This window comes from Emydura macquarii, unplaced genomic scaffold, assembly GCF_026122565.2.
Source record: "Emydura macquarii macquarii isolate MOO-44397 ecotype Brisbane River unplaced genomic scaffold, CSIRO-AGI_Emac_v2 contig_295, whole genome shotgun sequence".
Lineage (NCBI taxonomy): Eukaryota > Metazoa > Chordata > Testudines > Chelidae > Emydura > Emydura macquarii.
The window spans coordinates 12,498,208-12,516,287 of record NW_027130432.1 but is presented as its reverse complement, the minus strand read 5'-3'; the positions used below and the strand labels follow the sequence as shown (position 1 = coordinate 12,516,287).

The window sequence follows — 18,080 nt, the reverse complement described above, 5'->3', positions numbered from 1 at the left end:
TCCCGCAGAGCCCCACCTCGCCTCGCCTCGCCCCTCCCCTGCCCCAGCCAGCGCCGGCCGGTGGCTTGGCCGCGTCCCGGTCCCAGCTGTAGGGAGTGAAGCAGGGGCAGGGGCAGATGGGAGGAGCGGGGGACGGGTGATCTCATAGCGCCTGCGAGGGGGAGTCGCTGGGGCGGCGGGGAGGCGCAGGGGGGGCGGCAGGGGCTGCTCCCGGCTGCAGAGGTCTGGAAACCAGGCAAAGCGGAGCAAGTCCCTAGCGGGCACTGCCGCGATCCGAACTGAACTGCGGGCAGCCGGAGGGGGAGTGTCTGGGCACGGGGGGAGCTGGCGGGGCGGGGTTTGCACTTCATAGGTGGGGGGCGGCGGCGTGGTGCGGGTGCGGGTGATTCCAGAGAAGGGATCTGGCTCGCCGCCGTCTCTTTTAGTGGGTGGAGAAATTCACTTTAATGTTAAACCAGCCCCAGCCCTGGTCGAATCCACAGCAGCGCATCCCGATCCCGGGCTGCTGTTGTCCTGCGCCATTGGGGGCCGGGGGGCGAGCGCGCGTCCCTGGTCACAAGAAGCTCGCAGCGCGGAGGCTCTTCTCTTCCTCGTACCCCGAGCTCCCGTCAGCAGCTCGGCAGAGCTGCAGGCACCGCTCAGTAGCGGGAAGGCAGCTGGGGCAGCCCAGGCGGCACCCACCGCACCCCGAACTGGTGGGGGGGGGGGGGGCGAGCGCTCCAGACTGACGCTCATGGGGCTCAAAGCCAGACCTGTGCAGTAGTGAGTGAGGAGCGCTGGGAGAGGGGTGGATCGTGAGTAACCTGCGATCTTTGGGCATCAGTGGCCAGCCGCCAGCCCTGGCTTCCAGTTTACATCGGGCGCGGGGAGAGGCGTTTGTCAGGGAGAGGGACAAATGAAACGGGCCGAGATTAGTGCAGACCTCTGGGTCCATGAAATCAGAGTCGGGGGGTCATAGTCTGTCACCAGCAAGCCTTCCACAGAATGTCCCCAGCCCAGTCCATGTGTGAGTATGGTGTCCAGTTCTGTGGCCCCTCACGGGGAAGAGGGGGAGCTGTGGATGGAAGGATGTGGACAAATTGAAGAGAGTCCAGAGGAGGGCAACAAAAATGATTAGGAGGCTGGGGCACATGAATTACCAGGAGAGGCTGAAGGAACGAGGCTTGTTTAATCTGCAGAGGAGAAGAGTGAGGGGGGGATTTGATAGCAGCCTTAACTACCTGAAAGGGGGTTCCAGGGAGGATGGAGCTAGGCTGTTCTTGGTGGTGGCAGATGACAGAACATGGAGCAATTGTCTCAAGTTGCAGTGGGGGAGGTCTAGGTTGGACATTAGGAAAAAGTTTTTGACTAGGAGGGTGGTGAAGCACTGGAATGGGTTTCCTAGGGAGGTGGTGGAATCTCCATCCTTAGGGGTTTTTAATGCCCATCTTGACAAAGCCCTGGCTGGGAAGGTTTAGTTGGGGTTGGTCCTGCTTTGAGTAGGGGGTTGGACTAGATGCCTCCTTAGGTCCTTTCCAACGCTCATCTGCTATGATCTGGGGCAGACCCCCCCCAGTCTATCAGGGGGAACACTGCCCGAGCCCCCTGTCTGTCGGGGCAGCCCTCTGGGTCCCAAGGGGGCAGCAGCCTCCGCAGTTCCCGCGGCGGTCGGGCAGGGGGCAGTGTAGGGCGCAGTTCCCCCCTCGGTCCGGCAGGGGGCAGCCCCAGCCTCGCTCCCTCCTTCGGCCCCGCCTCCTCCGACGTCTCGGCCGGGCCGGGCCGGGCTACTCCCTCCATCCCGGGGCTCGCAGCGCAGGCAGCCACCGCCCAGAGTCCAGCGGGCCCCCCTCCCCCGGCAGTGGGAGCCCAGCGCCCAGCCGCCGCTGCCCGCCTGGCCTGCTCCTTCTCGGGCCGCGGCCCAGCCGAGTCCCCCGCTCTCCGGGTCGCGCCGCTGACCGCAGCTGCTACGCCAGCCCGGGGATTGGGAGGAACCGCAGGCCGCGGCCCCCGGGACCGAGCCGGGCTGACAGGGGCCGCCCCACCCCCGCCGGGGCCCGGCCTGCAGGTGAGAAGGGAGCCGGGAGCGCCGGGCCGGGCAGCGTCCCCCCCACAGGCTTCCCCGCTCCTACTGCCGGGGGCTCCCCTGGGGTCTGGAGGTTCCCATGCCCCCTCCCGAGTGCTGGAGGGTTCCCAGCCCCTTGAGCCCCCACCTGTGGGGGCTTTCCCTGCCCCTTTGTGTCCCCCTCTTCTCCCAGCGGGGGCTTCCCCTGCCCTGATCTCTCCGCTGTCGCGGGGGGGGGGGGGTCTTCGCCTCACCTCACCTCTCTACAGGGGCCTTGCCCCAAATTTAGGGGTGTCCCCTGCTCCCCGCACCGGCTCTTTTCCCTCCCAGCGCTGCGGGCTTTCTCGTTCTGTGACCCGCTTCTTCTGGTCCATCCTCTCTCCTACCTACCTGTCCCTGCCCTGCCTCTCCTCCTCCCACCCCAGGAGCTATTCCTCCATGAGACCAAGTTCAATCATTTAATTGTCTGTTTTGTTTATTTTTTCCCTCCTCCCCATCTCTGCTCCCAGGTTTGTCTCATTTCTCTCCCTTCCCCTTTCTCTGCATTTTTGTTCCTCCCAGCTGGAAATCTCCCCAGCTTCAGGCATAGGACAGAGGCTGGAAGGCAGAGGGCTTTTACTTGTAAGTAAACAAAACGAAGTCTTTTTTTGATGTGCAAGTTAAACTTTGTGGTTTGGGAGTCTCTCCTTAAGGTCTGGGTGAAGAGGGGCTATAATATGAATGGGATTGAGGGGGAGGCTTTGGGATTATTTCCTTTCATGTTTATATGCTCATTTCAAAGAGGATTGTCAGTGGGATATTTGAAGTGTTTCCTGCTTCTCTTTACATATTTTTAACTGTCTTGTGAGTTCTTCATAATGGTGTAGTTTGTTCTAGTCAGCATTGGCTTTCCTTTGATCCCACCAGGGTGAAAGCTGACTAGAGGATTCTTGTGTGACTGAGTGTGGGGTAGCTTACTATATCACATAGTGAAAAGATAAAGATGACTGAGGAACAGGTGCAGCTGGGGTTGCCTGGTTTTGTCTAAAGATCTAGCTGTGTCTTCTAATGGGGAGTGTCTGGTTAACTCACTGTTAATGTGCTTATTAAACATGTTTAAGGTTATGCTGCAGGCTGTCAAAGCCAGGAAATTGAGCGGAACAATTGTGTTGGAGTAAACTTGCGGGAACAGAACACTTAAGGCCCAGGCCCTTCCTGCAATTTCCTCTATGCCCCTTGCTGCTGTGAATCTATTGGGGTTGGAATCTGAGCCCTTCTCTCTCACATGTGGCCTTTGCTGCTGGCCTGCACTCTTGCATTATTTTCATCTTTGTGACATTCTGTTTGGTTGAATTTGGTGCTGTGATTGTGACTTGGAGGCTGAGTGGGGAGTGAAGCTGGGCCTGAAATGGAGAAGTCATGATTAGAACACACATAGATTCATAACAAACGAGCAAGCGAAGAGATTTGCAGAAGGTGGACCAAATTATGTTTCAGATGGCTAAACTGCAGTCCTCTTCTCCAGTCTGAAAGAAACTCTTTCATTCTAATGCTCCTATTAAATTGTCCTCCTCTTCTGTTTCCCACCAAGGGATGAGCTAGACTGAAAATCAGCATTAACTTGCTTATTTATCTAGAGCACCCAATATATCCAAGTTGGTATTTCCTAACGACTTTGTTTATTTGGGTATTTCCAGACTGTATCAGACCAATGATCCATGTAGTCCAGAATGCTGTCTCTGCCAAGTGCTTACCTATCAAACTGTATAACAGCCAACTATAGATTAAATTTGCCCAGAAGGGAAGATTTTTCTTCTCCCTGGGCAGTTAGTGGTTTGGTTGGTTTATGCCCTGAAACATGAGATTATCTATTCTTAAACTTTTATTGTAGCTACTGTAACTGCAGCTATTCTTTGAATATAAATAGTTCTAAATCAAAGCCGGGGACAGGGTGGAATATGCAGGATTGGGAAGGGAGATTCCAGTGAAGCCGCCAGCCTTAAGGATTTTGGTGGCTTCTCTGACATAATGTTGTAATGATAAATTGGCTAGTGTAGCATTCTGTTGAGAGTGGAGCAATCTACCGGCCACTTATCACTGATGTGTGGGACACTTCCAGCAAAAAGTGGAGGGAGACTAAGCCATCAGTTTGCTGAATCCAAAGTCATCTGTTAACAGAAAAATTAAGATGAAAGATGGAGCTTTTGAGCAGGGCCTGGGATACTGGTCCAGTAGGAATATCGGTACCCATCTTCTTTCCAAAAGGTGGGGTTGGAGTTCTTGCTAGGGTATGGCCTGGTCCTGGGCCTTGCTGTTACCTCACCATCTTTCTCTTGTCTGCTTCTGGCTAATAGCTTTAGTCTTCTTACTAGCAGATGTCTGGTAAATTTTCTTAATCCTACGTTATGCATCTGGAAGGATTACAATTCCTGCTGAGCCTTCTTTGTAAGGCAGAAAATGTGATACCTCTCATTGGGCCAAGGAGTAAATTATGCGCCCGTTTTTAGGCTCCAGTGATCCTCCCTTCAGCAGTTTGACCATCTCTGTAAGCAGCCAATCACATTATGTACTCTGGCCATGTTCACTAAGAGACCTGTGTGACTACAAGCACTTTTGGGGATTGTGTTGTCTGTAAGTGGGCCTTTGCTCTAGTCTAATAATGGGCTAATGTTGTATGGCTCATCATAAGCAGGGTGCTTGTTTCCCAGGAGCCCAGCTGTTCTTCCTGGTCTCTAAATATCAAATAGTATGTTGCAGAAGGTGTCTTATTCACTTGGATTCTCTCTTCAGTGAAGCTGTTTCATTTCTACAGCAGGGGTGTCAGGTACACTAACAAAGATTAGGGACTGGAAGCAAATCCTGAAACATCAGACTGTTTCCCCAAGTGAGCCTGTGGTACTCAACCAGTCCTAACTGGGTCAGAGTGGACTCAGCCTCATCAGTAATGCTATATTTCTGTGTAGAACTTGATTGGCTCTTAGCATCCAATAATGTGTATCTGCCCCCTTGGACTGCACAGCAGTGAGACAACATTTTGGTTTTAGTAGATGTGTTGAACCCCAGCAGATCCTGTCACACTCCTGTGCAGCGACCTTTTGTAAGGGTTTGTGGAGGGCAGCATTTTAGTCAGACGAGGGGCTGGGCGTCTTCTTGAGAGAGGTTTACATGAAATAATTAAAAAGGTTGGGCTTGTGTTTCTGGCTAGCAAGCCACTTCCACCATCTCTAACCAGTGGTTTAATATCATGTGAATGCATTGTGATTTGAAATTGAAATGATTAAATTAATCCAATTGACTACATAGTCAGTCTTCTTGACTGAGAATTTAGGAAAGAGATGGTGACAGGTCATCAGATGTTCCCAATCTGTGTCCCAACTGTGGACAAAAGAATCCCCAAGATCTGTCAACTGAAACAGCCACTAGACACATGGACATATGCTTCCCTTTCTGGACCACCATACTTGATTGAAAATGCAGGAAGCCAAAAAACAAGGCTGCCAGTCATTAGGGCAAAACCTGTCTGATATGGTTAGGTTCTCTGAAGTGGGTGTGTGGCTGTCAGAGCAGGACTTGATCCCATCTGGTCCAAAACTTGCCCGAGGCTGTTCTGGTTGAAGCTCAGGTATGTGTTCCTCCTGGTTCAGTTAGTTTGCCCCCTTTTTGCTTAAGTGCGGCTTGCATAGAATAGATATAATCGATTATTTTTAGTCTGATCCATGCTTTAAAGGGCTGAACATATAGTTGTTTTGCTTAGCTGTGGGAACTGATGTGAGCTGTCTTCTTTCCTTGCAGAGCTCTTCCTTGGAGTGTGTCCCGCACCTTTGCAAATGTGAGTGCATTGGATCAGCACGGACAAGGGCCTCCTGTTGTCTTCAAGACACTTCTTTGCTTCCGGTTGCCGTTTAGTTTGTTAAAAAAACGTGAGGAATGATCTAACAAAGAACACTCCCTGCTCCTGAGATCTAGAGCGTGGGCTGGATTCCCCACCCTCAATTCAGGACTAACTGCTGACAATCAGTATCTTCTGAATTGATCCCCTTAACTGAGAAGCTGAAGCTGTGTTTGCTGAAACCCCATTTCTTTTTCCCAAGCATGTCAGAAAGCTGGCAGCAGCAGCAGCAACCACCACAACAACAGCAGCAGCAGCAGCAGCAGCAACCACCACAGCAACAACATCACGCCGGGACAGCAGCACTCACAGAACACTCGATCCCGCCGAGCACTGCCGAAAACCCCTTGGGTTGCGCTGTCTACGGCATCCTGCTCCAGCCAGACCCCAATCTGCAGCACCACCAGCACGCTCCGATCCAGGCTGGAGAGCCGTCCCACAAATGTGGAGTGTGTGGCCACGACCTTACTCACCTGTCCAACCCACACGAGCATCAGTGTCTGCCAGGGCACGACCGTTCCTTCCAGTGCACTCAGTGTCTGAAGATCTTTCACCAGGCTACGGATCTACTTGAGCACCAGTGCATCCAGGTGGAACAGAAGCCCTTCGTGTGTGGGGTCTGCAAGATGGGCTTTTCCTTGTTAACCTCCCTAGCACAGCACCACAACGTCCACAACGGCAGCGCCATGAAGTGCTCCATCTGTGAGAAGACCTACAAGCCGCCCGAGGCAGAGCACTCCCAGGCCCTCGACTCCTCAGAGAAGCCCTACAGCTGCTCCATTTGCCAGAAGACCTTCAAGCACCTATCGGAGCTCTCACGCCACGAGCGCATCCACACTGGAGAGAAGCCTTACAAGTGCACCCTATGTGACAAGAGCTTCAGCCAGTCGTCGCACCTGGTGCACCACAAGCGGACGCACAGCTCGGAGCGGCCGTACAAGTGCACGGTGTGCGAAAAGACCTTCAAGCACCGCTCACACCTGGTGCGCCACATGTACGCCCACTCGGGCGAGCACCTCTTCAAGTGCAGTGTCTGCGAGCTGCACTTCAAGGAGTCGTCGGAGCTGTTACACCACCAGTGCACGCCCAGCGGAGAGCGGCCCTTCCGCTGCGGTGAGTGCCACAAGTCCTTCAAGCGCCCCTCGGACCTGCGGCAGCACGAGCGCACACACAGTGAGGAGCGCCCCTTCAAGTGTGACCTGTGCCAGATGAGCTTCAAGCAGCAGTACGCTCTCATGCGCCACCGTCGCACCCACAAAGTGGAGGAGCCCTTCAAGTGCAACCTGTGCGAGAAGGGCTTCGTGCAGCCCTCCCATCTGGTCTATCACCAACATGTGCATGGCATAGAGAACCTGTTCAAGTGTAACGTGTGCCAGAAGGGCTTCAACCAGTCCTCGGAGCTGCTGCGGCACAAGTGTGTGCAGAATGCCGAGCGGCCCTTCAAGTGCACCGTGTGCAACAAGGCCTACAAGAGGTCCTCGGCCCTGCAGAAGCACCAGCTGTCGCACTGCGCCGAGAAGCCGCTCAAGTGCACGCTATGCGAGAGACGCTTCTTCTCCTCCTCTGAGTTTGTGCAACACCGCTGCGACCCAGTGCGTGAGAAACCCCTCAAGTGCCCCGACTGCGAGAAGCGGTTCAAGTACGCCTCAGACCTGCAGCGGCACCGGCGCGTGCACACTGGCGAAAAGCCATATAAGTGCCCCTCGTGCGAGAAGGCCTTCAAGCAGCGCGAGCACCTCAACAAGCACCACAGCGTGCACGCTCGGGAGCAGCAGTACAAGTGTATGTGGTGCGGGGAGAGGTTTCTGGACTTGGCCTTGCTGCAGGAACACAGTGTCCAGCACACAGCCGAGGGGGCATACCAGGTGGCTGCCTGCTTGCTGTGAGCCTCCTAAGCAGGCTTCAGCTTGCATGCAAACCTCCTCGACTGCCCTCTTCCCTGCCCATACAGGTTCCATACCCGTACCTAGGCGGGACAGTGGCAGATGAGCTGCTGATCTGGTTGACAGTGCTCTGGCCTCTTTGTTCTATTTCACCTGTAGTAGTGTCTTACTGATCTGACGGACAAAATGTGAAAAGTCCAGGGGTGGGGTGGAGGAGAAGGGAGGGGAATACTGAAAGCAAATCACATACCTGCTTGTCCTTTTCTGGATTGTACTTCACATTGCACCTGCAGTTCAAAGTGATGACAGTTTGCAGGTCTCTGTTCCGCTGCCCCTGGAGACTGTAGCCCTTTACCCGTGTCCCCTAGTAACGAGATCCACTGAGAGAACCAGCTGACGGTCCCTGTCCTTGAGAGAGGCTCAGGAACAAGCCAGACCCAGACACTACTCTCTTCAGGCACAGCTGCTCTGCAGTGAAACAGCAGGCTTCAGTTTTGGGAGCCTTAATATAGTTAAGTTGCTTCAAGGCAGTTTCAGATCGTTAGCCCTGGTTGACCAAATGGTTCTAGCAGCTCCCCAGACATACTTCTCAATAGAGAGTGAAAGAGGGAGATGCTTTGGGACTGCTGAGCTCCAAGTGCACTGCTGCTTTTCCAGTCTTTGCTGGCTGTAGAAGTCTGCAAAGGATCCTTTGCCCAGAAAATCTGTTGGAGTCTAAGGGTAACATGAGTGCTGCATGTTATTTGGAAAAGTTGACTAGGTCGGTCCTCTAGATCACCAGTACTCCTGGCTCTAATTGGCTGAGGGCCTTAGGTTTACAATTTTCTCACCTGGGGACAGTGTCTGAATTTCCTAAGAATTCAGCTGTCTTGAGGCATAGCTCTGCTGTTAAGTCTTAAGACTGCTTCCAACACAAGGCCTCCTCTTGTAGTACTAATCAGTGATGCACTTGGACTGGGTGTATGCTGCCAGCCTAAGGGGGTTCTGTGTTTAAATAAAGAGGAGGTCTGTGTGGGATTAGCAGTAAACGCTAAGGGGTGGGGAAAACACTATTAAAATACAGCTTAAAAACATTCAGCAAAAGAGCAGTTTATTTAGAAATGAGGTTGAGGGTCTGGGATTGTAACTGGGAGTTAGGAGACTGTAACCTCCATTCAAATGCTGTGGCATTAAATTGTGATCTTTTGGGGTACAACCTCTTTATTCTGATCATGCAGTGAGTAGGGGAGAATTAATTTTCTACTGTGTAATTGGCTTCTTGGGAAGGGCATGAATTTTTCCCTTCTGCAAGTTGCTGGGGACCCTCTTGTTGGTCCCTTCTCCCACTTGTATCCTTCTTGCATCTTTATATTGCAACTAGAAACCGTTTTTAAAAGATCACCATCCTCTATTTTCCCATTTGACAAGGCTGATCCAACCCCAAAAGCTGTCCTCTACAGAATATTGTTGGCTTCTCACGACCAAGGATTCTTCAGCTAACATTTGGCACTTCCTCGGCCAGAGGCGTGGCTGCTGCATTACCCAAAATCCTTTCCTTGCCACCAGCTTGGCTAGCTATGATTTGAATTGGGGGCACTTTGATTGGTTGTAACAAGTGAGAGCAGTGATGGTCAAACTGCCCACATGCTGCCCAAATGGATAGGGTCACAAAAATGGTTCCATCGTGGGTAACAAACACCCATGTTAACCTTGCAAAAAGTTAAGTCATGCCTGTTTTCTCTCAAAGGATCCCCTACTCCATGTCCACTTCCAGCACCATAAAGAAGACCAGAGCTTATTTCCACAGGGGGCTGGAAAAGTTGAATGAACAGGTCCCAGCGGGGCCGAGTTTTCCTCACGTGCAGCTTTAAGGAGTTTAAATGAACCTTGTCCTCCGGCACCTGAGGAGACGTGACTGATGCTCTTCGAATTTCACACTGCCTCAAAAATGTAGAACCTATTCTACCAAGTTTTCTGTCTGCGTTTTTTTCCGTTTTGCTTTTTTTAAAAGCAGTTTGTTAATATTCATTAAAAGAAATCCTGTATAGTTTAATTTGATGTCATTTTGGATCTTTAAAAAGAGATATTCAGTTCTAGGTAGCTGTTTTATGATAATATATAGTGAGTTCAGTGTATTCTTAACTATAGGAGTAAAACTGAAACAGAAACAAGGAAAGCTAATTTTGTTCAGGTTGTCTTTGAGTGGGTAAGGTTGAGGGAGGCAGGGAAAGATGGTGTTGGAGGGGGGCATCACTAATGGAAATTTAAATTCAGGATTTGGGGGAAGAACTGAGAAACCAGATTGTTAAAGTACATTCAACATGCAATACACTTGGCTGTAGAGACTATTTTTGTTCCAGCTGCAGAGCATTTTATGTTTTGCACTAATGCCTTTGGGAGATCCATTGGGACCACTGACACTTGTGAATTGGCTCAGAAGATAACAAATACATTTAAAATTAAAAACCAAGAATGGCTCCCAGTGTCCTTCCTTGATTTATGTTGACTGCCAGAAGTATTGATAGTTCAGAACGTGCAGGTAAATGTTCTGTAGCAGACTCTGCCACTGAGGGTCAGTAACAGACCTTGCTCTTAGTACTCTGCCAGCTGCTGTATTAAACTTGGCTGGGGAAGAGAGCAAAAAGTGGATTAATGAGGCACTGCTGTAGTTTAAACAGCAAACAATAGATTTTATTGTGGGTGGTAAATCCCACACCCTTCTCAAGAGATAAGCAGGTTGTTGTGGAGGTGGATATGAATGTATAGTAGGCAGCCAGTGGTATGGCATCTGCAGCCTCCTAACTGCTTTCAAGTAGGGAGATAAATGATTGTCCAGATAGAAAGGCTCCCCTCCTGATGTATCTCTGAAATACTACTTTTATTAACAAGACCTAGTTTCCTCTCTTCTCCTCCTCCCAGACTGGTTTCTGTTCACACACCAGCTAACTCTGGGTGCAGGGTCTGTTCTCAGCTCAGTACCTCTCCCTGGTTTTGTAGCCAATTTAGAAGCATGTAAACCAAGGCTAAACCTCATTGCATTTCCTGCTGGCATTGGTGCTCTCTCATGCTGTGTTTAGCTGTCTGCGCCAGCCAGGAAATCAATGACATGCTGAGCTGTTCAGGGCTGGAGCAGACAGCTAGGCAGCACAGTGCATAGCTGGTACCCTGGCTGGTCAGTTCTGGAGTGGGCAGCTGAACTCAGTGATGGCGGAAGATAGAAATTCTGCCTCTCCTGCTGTGTGAGTTATTTCTAAGTTAGTCCCCAAAACAGGGATGAGCTGGAGGGGATGGAGAGAATGCTCGTATTAAGTAGTTGAGAGATCTGGCCTTTTCTGAGACGGGAACACTTACTTACACATTTAAGGGATGGAGGGTGCTTATGTACGACTGTAATTGCAAGAGAGTCTTCATTTGTGAAGTACATAGCTAGTAATACACAACAGAGTCCTGCCTGATGGCAGTGTTACAGCTGGGCAGGCCCTTTGCAACAGGGCTACTCTGGGGGGCCCTTTCCCTTCACTTTAAGGCATCTTCATGCTGCCAGAGCACCATAAAGGGCCTTAGTGTAACAGAATCAGGCCCACGATCTCTTGAATCTCTGCCAATATGTGGATGTGCTTTTCATAGCTGCAACACTGCAGGCTAGAGAGATGCATTTCTCAAGTCTGTACGCACCCAGGGCTGTTATCCAGCTCTCTGGGGTCATGCAGGTGCATCCCTGAAACCCTAGTGGTCAGTAATTGTAGAGGTGACAGTACTGGTGAAAAGGAGCTGGGAGTTAGTGGATCACAAATTGAATGAGTCGTCAATATGATGTAGCTGCGAAAAAGGCAAATATCATTCCGGGGTGTACTGACAGGAATGTCCTGTGTAAGACATAGGAGGTAATTGTCTTGCTCTGCCTGGCCCTGCTGAGGCCCCAGCTGGAGTACTATGTCCAGTTCTGGGTGTCGCACTTTAGGAAGGATGTGAACAAATTGAAGAGAATCCAAAGAAGAGCAGCAAAAGTGATAAGAGTTAAGAAACCTGAATGTATGAAGAAAGGTTGAAATAACTGGGTGTGTTTAGTCTTGAAGAAAGACTGAGTGGGGACTGAGGCGGGATTTGAGTCTTTAACTATGGTAAGGGCTGCTACAAAGAGGATGGGGATCAATTGTTCTCCATGTCCACTGAAGGTAGGACAAGAGGTAATGGGCTTGATCTGCGGCAAGGGAGATTTAGGTTAGATATTAGGAAAAGCTTTCTAACTTTAAGGGGAGTTAAGCTCTGGAATAGACTTCCAAGGAGGTTGTGGGAGTTCTTAAGAACAGGTTGGACAAATACCTCTCAGGGATGGCCTAGGTTTACTTGGTCCTGGCTCTGCCCCGGGGGCTGGATTAGATGAGGTCTCGAGGTCCCTTCCAGCCCTACTCTTCTATGAGTGATTTCAGGACTACAGTTGGCTTGCTCTGTTAGGTAACAGTGCTTCCAGTTCCACTTAAAAAAACTGATTGTCCTAACAGCAGATGACAGCATCTGTTGTAGGAGTAGGTGACTATTTGGGTATGTGTGGCTGTACCTTTGATTGGCAGTGTTAAAATGTTATCCCTGGGATTAGGGCAGGATGGGGACAAGTTAGGCGGTAGAACTGATACTATAGCCCTGGATTTTTATTAGGTAAAGAAAACTACAAGCTGTTCAATTACAGATGTTTAGGTTGGGGGGAAGAGGGTTGGTCTTCACTGCTGTGCCTTTCAGAGTCAGGTGTGTTTTTTTTTTTTTTTTTTTACTGGAATAAGTGGTAGAAATAGTAGAATTTAATCCTATGAGAGAATCCCCCTGGTTCTACTTCTGGGGGGCTCATACGGTTGGTACAGTGGATGCCTTTCAGAAGTGGGTTATGATGACATCATCCTACAGGGTGGAGGGGTTCATCCACTATTGACCATTTTCAGTTGACATTTTACTTTCAAACCAAAGAGCACATATGGCCAAAGCCTCTATGGAGTAAAATGTGTTAAACTCTACCTGTGTTGCACTTCCTTTCTCTTCTGTTCTGACATTCGTACAGAGGGACTGCAAGGGTGTCTGTAGCCCCACTGCTCCTCAGTCTGCTCATGGTAGCTAACAGTCCTGGCCAACTTCATCTCAGCCTTCATCAGAGAGTGGTGAATGATGTGGTTAACAACCCTGGGTACGGGATGTTTGACGTGGGAGGTCAGGCACAATAGCTGAACAACTGTAAGATGTTATTGGCTAGGTGGTGATAACTCTTGTGGGTGGCTATTTTTCTAGCATGAAGCACTAGAAGACCGGAAGAATAGGAATGAAAAGATGGAACTTTTGGACATTCATGAAAAGGTGGGACGGTGGGGGATACTTACACTCTACATCTGCAGCCAGGTGACTGACTTGCAGACAATGTGTTCAGTTCTTCATAGCTGTGTGTTTGCCTCCAGGAAGGAGAGATCCTTCTTCTCCATCTCTTTCCTTCTCCCCTTTCCTGATTCCCTTTCTTCAGCATATTCACAGGATGCCTCGACATCTTTTTATTTTCTCCCTCCCCTGCGTCTCTTGTGTGCTATTTAGCAATCTTTGGGGATTATCCTTTTATAATCACCTCTGGGTTTCTTTGCACTTCTTATATTGGCTTTGCTCTTTGTAAACGGTGGTACATTTTTTCCCTTTTGCCATTTTGATTATTTTTCTACAATGGATTTCTTTAAAATAAATACCTTTCAGAGACCAGTGGTAGTTCTCATTTACTTGAAGACCTCTAAAGTTGGGGGGGGGGAGGGGGTGTGTAAAGGAACCTAATGGGTTTAGGTGCCCAGTTCCATTGAATTCTAATGGGGTTTAAGCAACGCAGTGAATTGCAGCCTACGAAGCCATTGCACTGAGTGGCACAGCCAAAGATAGAAAAGGATTTATGCAGCTACATTCCTTGGTGGGGTTTTTTTGGGTCCGTTCCATTGTGGGCATGTCAATTCAGCCTAAGATGGGGGAGTTGGCAACAAAATATGGGGAAAGTTTTAAGCTGTGTCCCACTGCTCCTGTGTAGGAGACTGAGGTTGGTGAGCCAAGAGGAGACTAGTCAGCATAGCTATAAACCAGGCCCAGCCTGAGTTGCAGTTTCCTTAATAAATTGTCTATTGACGCTGTCAAGGCAAGTCTTGATAGTAACTTAGTGGAGGGCCCCAAAATGGTTTTTGGGATAGAAATGATGAGTTACTGGCGTATCATATGATACACACGGACACTGCATGTGGAATTTAAAAACTTCAATCTCTCAAAGGATTGTTCCTACTACTGCCTATGGGGCTGTAGCTCTCAAGGTGGATGGATATCCTGGCTTCACTGCGATGTGTACAACCCATCTGTACCCTGGGTACAGTTGTATGATCTCCGTCCAATATTCAGTGGTTGTTCAGGGGCATGAGGCGGAGCGAGGGTGTCCCTCTTAGAGTTGGGTGCTGATAGGTGTGCTCTCAGCTTCATTGTTGGGTTGCCATGTGGCTCCTGGAGGAGTTGGTGCTGAGGAAAGGGAACAATAAAGGGGAAAAACTGGAGGTGGACAAAAGCAGCCTGTGATAGTGGGTTGGCACAGTCTCCTGGTTCTCCTCTGAATAGCTGGCCTGCATGATGTTTTGGGTGGGGAGAAGAGCACTTTTTATTTCCTTCGGGCATTACAGTCAGCCCAGGACTGCAACCAGTAATTGGGTGTTAACTAATGAAGCAAAAAAACATAACCGTGAATGTTAACTATTCTTGATCAAGCTGTGACACGCTGAGTTAACTCACAGGAAGATTTCTGTTGCTGTACACGCAGCCATGCCATAGAGATGCAATAATGACAGGCAAGTGTGAATTTTGGGCTACCATTCCATCTTGGGTTCTGGCAACTTGAGTGTCTCTTGTGATTTGAAATCCATTTTGTTCCTCCATAGCAGTTTCCCCACTGGCCATCTTAAAGCGCATTATGGACATCAAGGAACTGAACCGCACAACATCCGGAGAACTCTGAGAGAGAATCCCTTTGCTCAAACCCCAATGTGGAATTCTAACCCCTAACTCCATGTGTTTGTCTCTAAAGTTTTATGTGATCCATGGATCTGATTTCTTTTCAGGGGCAGTTCTTCACTGCAGTGGAGCCGGGTCAATAGCAGATGGCTTGTTGGCCCACCCACAGTCTCTGATGGGGTGAGGTTATAGGTGGATCAGCATAACCTATGGTTGTGACTCCCTGCCTGTGAATTAGCAGGGCTGTGTGAGGTTGTACTTGTGAGTGATGAGGCTTCCATGTGGCTTGCAGTGCCTTTAACACTGCTCTCCATGTGTTTATAAGACTATATCCCATTGTGTGTGTGTACATATATATATATTGTATTAACATGTCCGGCTCTCCTGTGATTGTCGAATGGTTTTGCTTTACTAATAAATTTATAGTTATTTATACCTTCCTGTGGGTGTGTAAGATTTCTAGAGGGGGAGCATCACGCATGATCTGGGCGTTTACCCTTTTTTGTAAATCTATTCCTGAGGCTGCTCCTGTTTTTGAGGTTCTGTCAAGAAAAACAATGGCTTGTGCTGCTGCTACCAAAGGGGACACAAGGGGGAAATTCAGGATTCAGGCAGCTGAAGCTAAAACAAAAGAGGGAAAAGTTTGATATGCTCTACTCCTGCTAGAAATGAGAGCATCAGTAGGAAGCCTTTTGTCTCATCTGCTGACTTTCTCTGGATGGAAAGTTATGGCCAAAGACTTCCACTGACACCAGCTTAGGTGCTCTGTCAATCCAGTATGATCAGTAATGGTTTAATTGTAGAAATTGATGGATTCCTGCTCCAAGGATCCCGATTCCACGGAAGGCTCCCACAGCTTCAAAGAAGCTCCGCTTCTTGCTAAACACTCATCTATTCATGACATTGTAATAACTCTGTGGTTTGGAGATTAATTGGGCTGAAACCAGGTACAGAAATTCTCAAACGCATGAAATTATTCTCCCTTCCCCCGTCATGCATGTTTTGTTGTTTTTTCCAGATAATTGAGATGCTAAGAGGAAAACAGTTTTTTGCCTGTTTGTGCCCTCTTTCCTCCCCACCTCTCTTAAGATCTAAAAATGGGAGGGGGGATGTGGAGGGGAGAGGGAAGAGAACATACAGTCCAACAGGCATGCTATTAATGTCTGGGAGATTGAGATGGCAGAGCTATGTAACTCTGAAAATGCGATCTCTCATTCCTTCTAGTCGATCAGTGTATCTCTTGACATCAAAACGCATTTTGAAACAAATTTAGTCTGTTTTCCTCCTAATTTTTAGGTGTCTCCCTTGTGATCCTATCATAAAGCAGTGACACCTTCAAAACATTTTTTCCTTCTAAATGGTCCTGCTTATAAATGTACAGCAATTGTCATCCATAGATCTCAAAGTGCTCTTACAAAAGAAGGGTAAGTATTATATGCATTTTACAGATATTGGGGGAGGAGAGGGAAGGCGAGAAGGCACACAAAGGAAAAGTGACTTGCCTAAGATCACCCAGTAGCAAAGCTGGGAAAAGAACCTAGGTCTGTGTTAAGAAGCATTTGCATCAGTGAACAAAATTCTTGGTGCCCTGGAGACAGCCAATAATGTCACTGTACTGTCTGGACAGCCCATTACATTTTCCTGGTTTTGAGGAGCAGATGAAAGATTCCACCTCTGCATCCTGGAAATTGGGTCTATTGCATGTTTAGATCCTTTTTTGTGAAGAGAGATTTTTAATGGTAAATGTGACAATTGCCTGAGACTTCGACCCCTAACTGGGGCAGGGCAGCATCATATGCAGGGTGGGGAAAGCTTTAAGGTCTAGATGCTTCAGGAAGGTGGTGCTGGCAATTCTGCTAGGTGGCTGTCTTCCTTTCTGGCTCAGTATTGAAATAGTGGCCCTGTGCTGCTGGAGTTCCTGGCTTTTGGAGGAGAGGGAAAAGCACGGTTCTGATCACATGCCGTTAAAACTTCCGTGGCATGTTTTTCAAGCTTTCTGTCCAATTACTGATTTAAATGGGGTGCCCTTCACCACTGTCTGGTTATTTCCAATCCAGACATGGGAGAAGGGGAAAGTTTAAATTGTGGTTTTTAGGGTTTTAAAAAATGGCATTCTTTGAACTTTGTTCCAGAGCATCAGAAAATATTCTGTGACCTCGGGGCAGGTGACCATAGTTCACTGGTAGCTTTGCACGGTATGTGTCTTTTGACTTGGAATTATAGCGATAAATCCAAGGAATTTGCAAAAATCAGAGGGTTAAGAGCTGGCTAAATTCTAACTGGAGTAATTAGTAGAGCTGGCCAAAGAATGGGAAGACGACTCTACCCAAAATGTGGAAGTTGTTCCTATTTTACAGGGCTCAAAGTTGGAGGGCCCCCCCCTTTATTTTGCAGCTTTTGAAACTGTGATAGATATTTATTATTTACCAAAAGCTGTGTTTTGTTACTGAAAACGGGTTTGGTAAATGAGACGTTTCAATGATTTAGAAAACATCTTTGAGAAATAAATAAGGCTGTCATGGAAAGATGTCTAGAAAAGAGAATACCCACAATGGTGACAATTTTTCAGCAAACTTTTTTTTTTTTTAAAGGCTGTTCTATGATGGAAAAACCTATTTTGTCTCCCATACATCCCTAACCCCCCAAAGACCAGTCTTAGTAACTACATGGTGCTTCTCTGGAATTCTCCTACCAATTTGTGTTGCCGGTGGTGGTATTTGCATTGTTCAGTGCTGCTTTGGGTTATTCAAGGGCTACTGCTTTTTCCATTTCCCAAATTATTGTATTTCTGAGGTGGAAATCAGGAGACCAGAGTTCAGTTCTAGGCTCTGCCACTGATTAGCTGAGTGATCACGAGGACTGTCATCTCTCTGCCTCAGTTTCACCATCTAAAACGTGTGAGAGAGTGGGTAGCAGTGTTCAGTCTGTCCTCGTCCAGACCACTCAGTGTTTTGTACATCGTTCACATGTTTGCTTTGTGTCGTCTCCTCTGTAAGGTAAGCACGCCTAATCTTTTCAATGGCACTGTCAGCATAGAAAACCTCTCCTGTGGTCTTTCTCAGTCTGACTTTAAACCAGCATGTTACACATGTGGGAATATGAGTAGCACCAGAGGCTATTTTATTTATAGGCATTATTAGCACCCTACTAGGATCAGCCAAGTGCCAGTGGGGAAGGCTACCCGTACAAGTGGTTGGAATCCACTGCACTGAAAGGCTTTATGCTGCTTCGAAAGTATTGAAGGGCTGTTTTATTCTCGGCTTGTCTGTTTCTGCCTGTGTGTGTGATCCCTTTAATTGGGCCCATGTCT

General features: G+C 48.7%; 1 protein-coding gene across 3 annotated transcripts; it reads left to right on the top strand.

Annotated features, from left to right (window-relative positions):
- The first annotated feature begins 1,810 nt into the window (after positions 1 to 1,810).
- Positions 1,811 to 10,465, top strand: ZNF319 (zinc finger protein 319). Of its 3 annotated transcripts, XM_067552513.1 has the most exons (4): positions 1,811 to 2,044; positions 2,551 to 2,662; positions 5,813 to 5,940; positions 6,112 to 10,465. In XM_067552513.1, exon 4 carries the CDS (start codon positions 6,113 to 6,115, stop codon positions 7,793 to 7,795), a length of 1,683 nt encoding a protein of 560 aa, XP_067408614.1. In that variant the 5' UTR covers positions 1,811 to 2,044; positions 2,551 to 2,662; positions 5,813 to 5,940; position 6,112; the 3' UTR covers positions 7,796 to 10,465. The 3 variants fall into 3 exon arrangements, with proteins under 3 accessions (XP_067408614.1, XP_067408603.1, XP_067408595.1); XM_067552502.1 differs by having other exon boundaries at positions 2,603 to 2,662; positions 5,813 to 10,465; XM_067552494.1 differs by having other exon boundaries at positions 5,813 to 10,465.
- Positions 10,466 to 18,080: the final 7,615 nt, after the last annotated feature.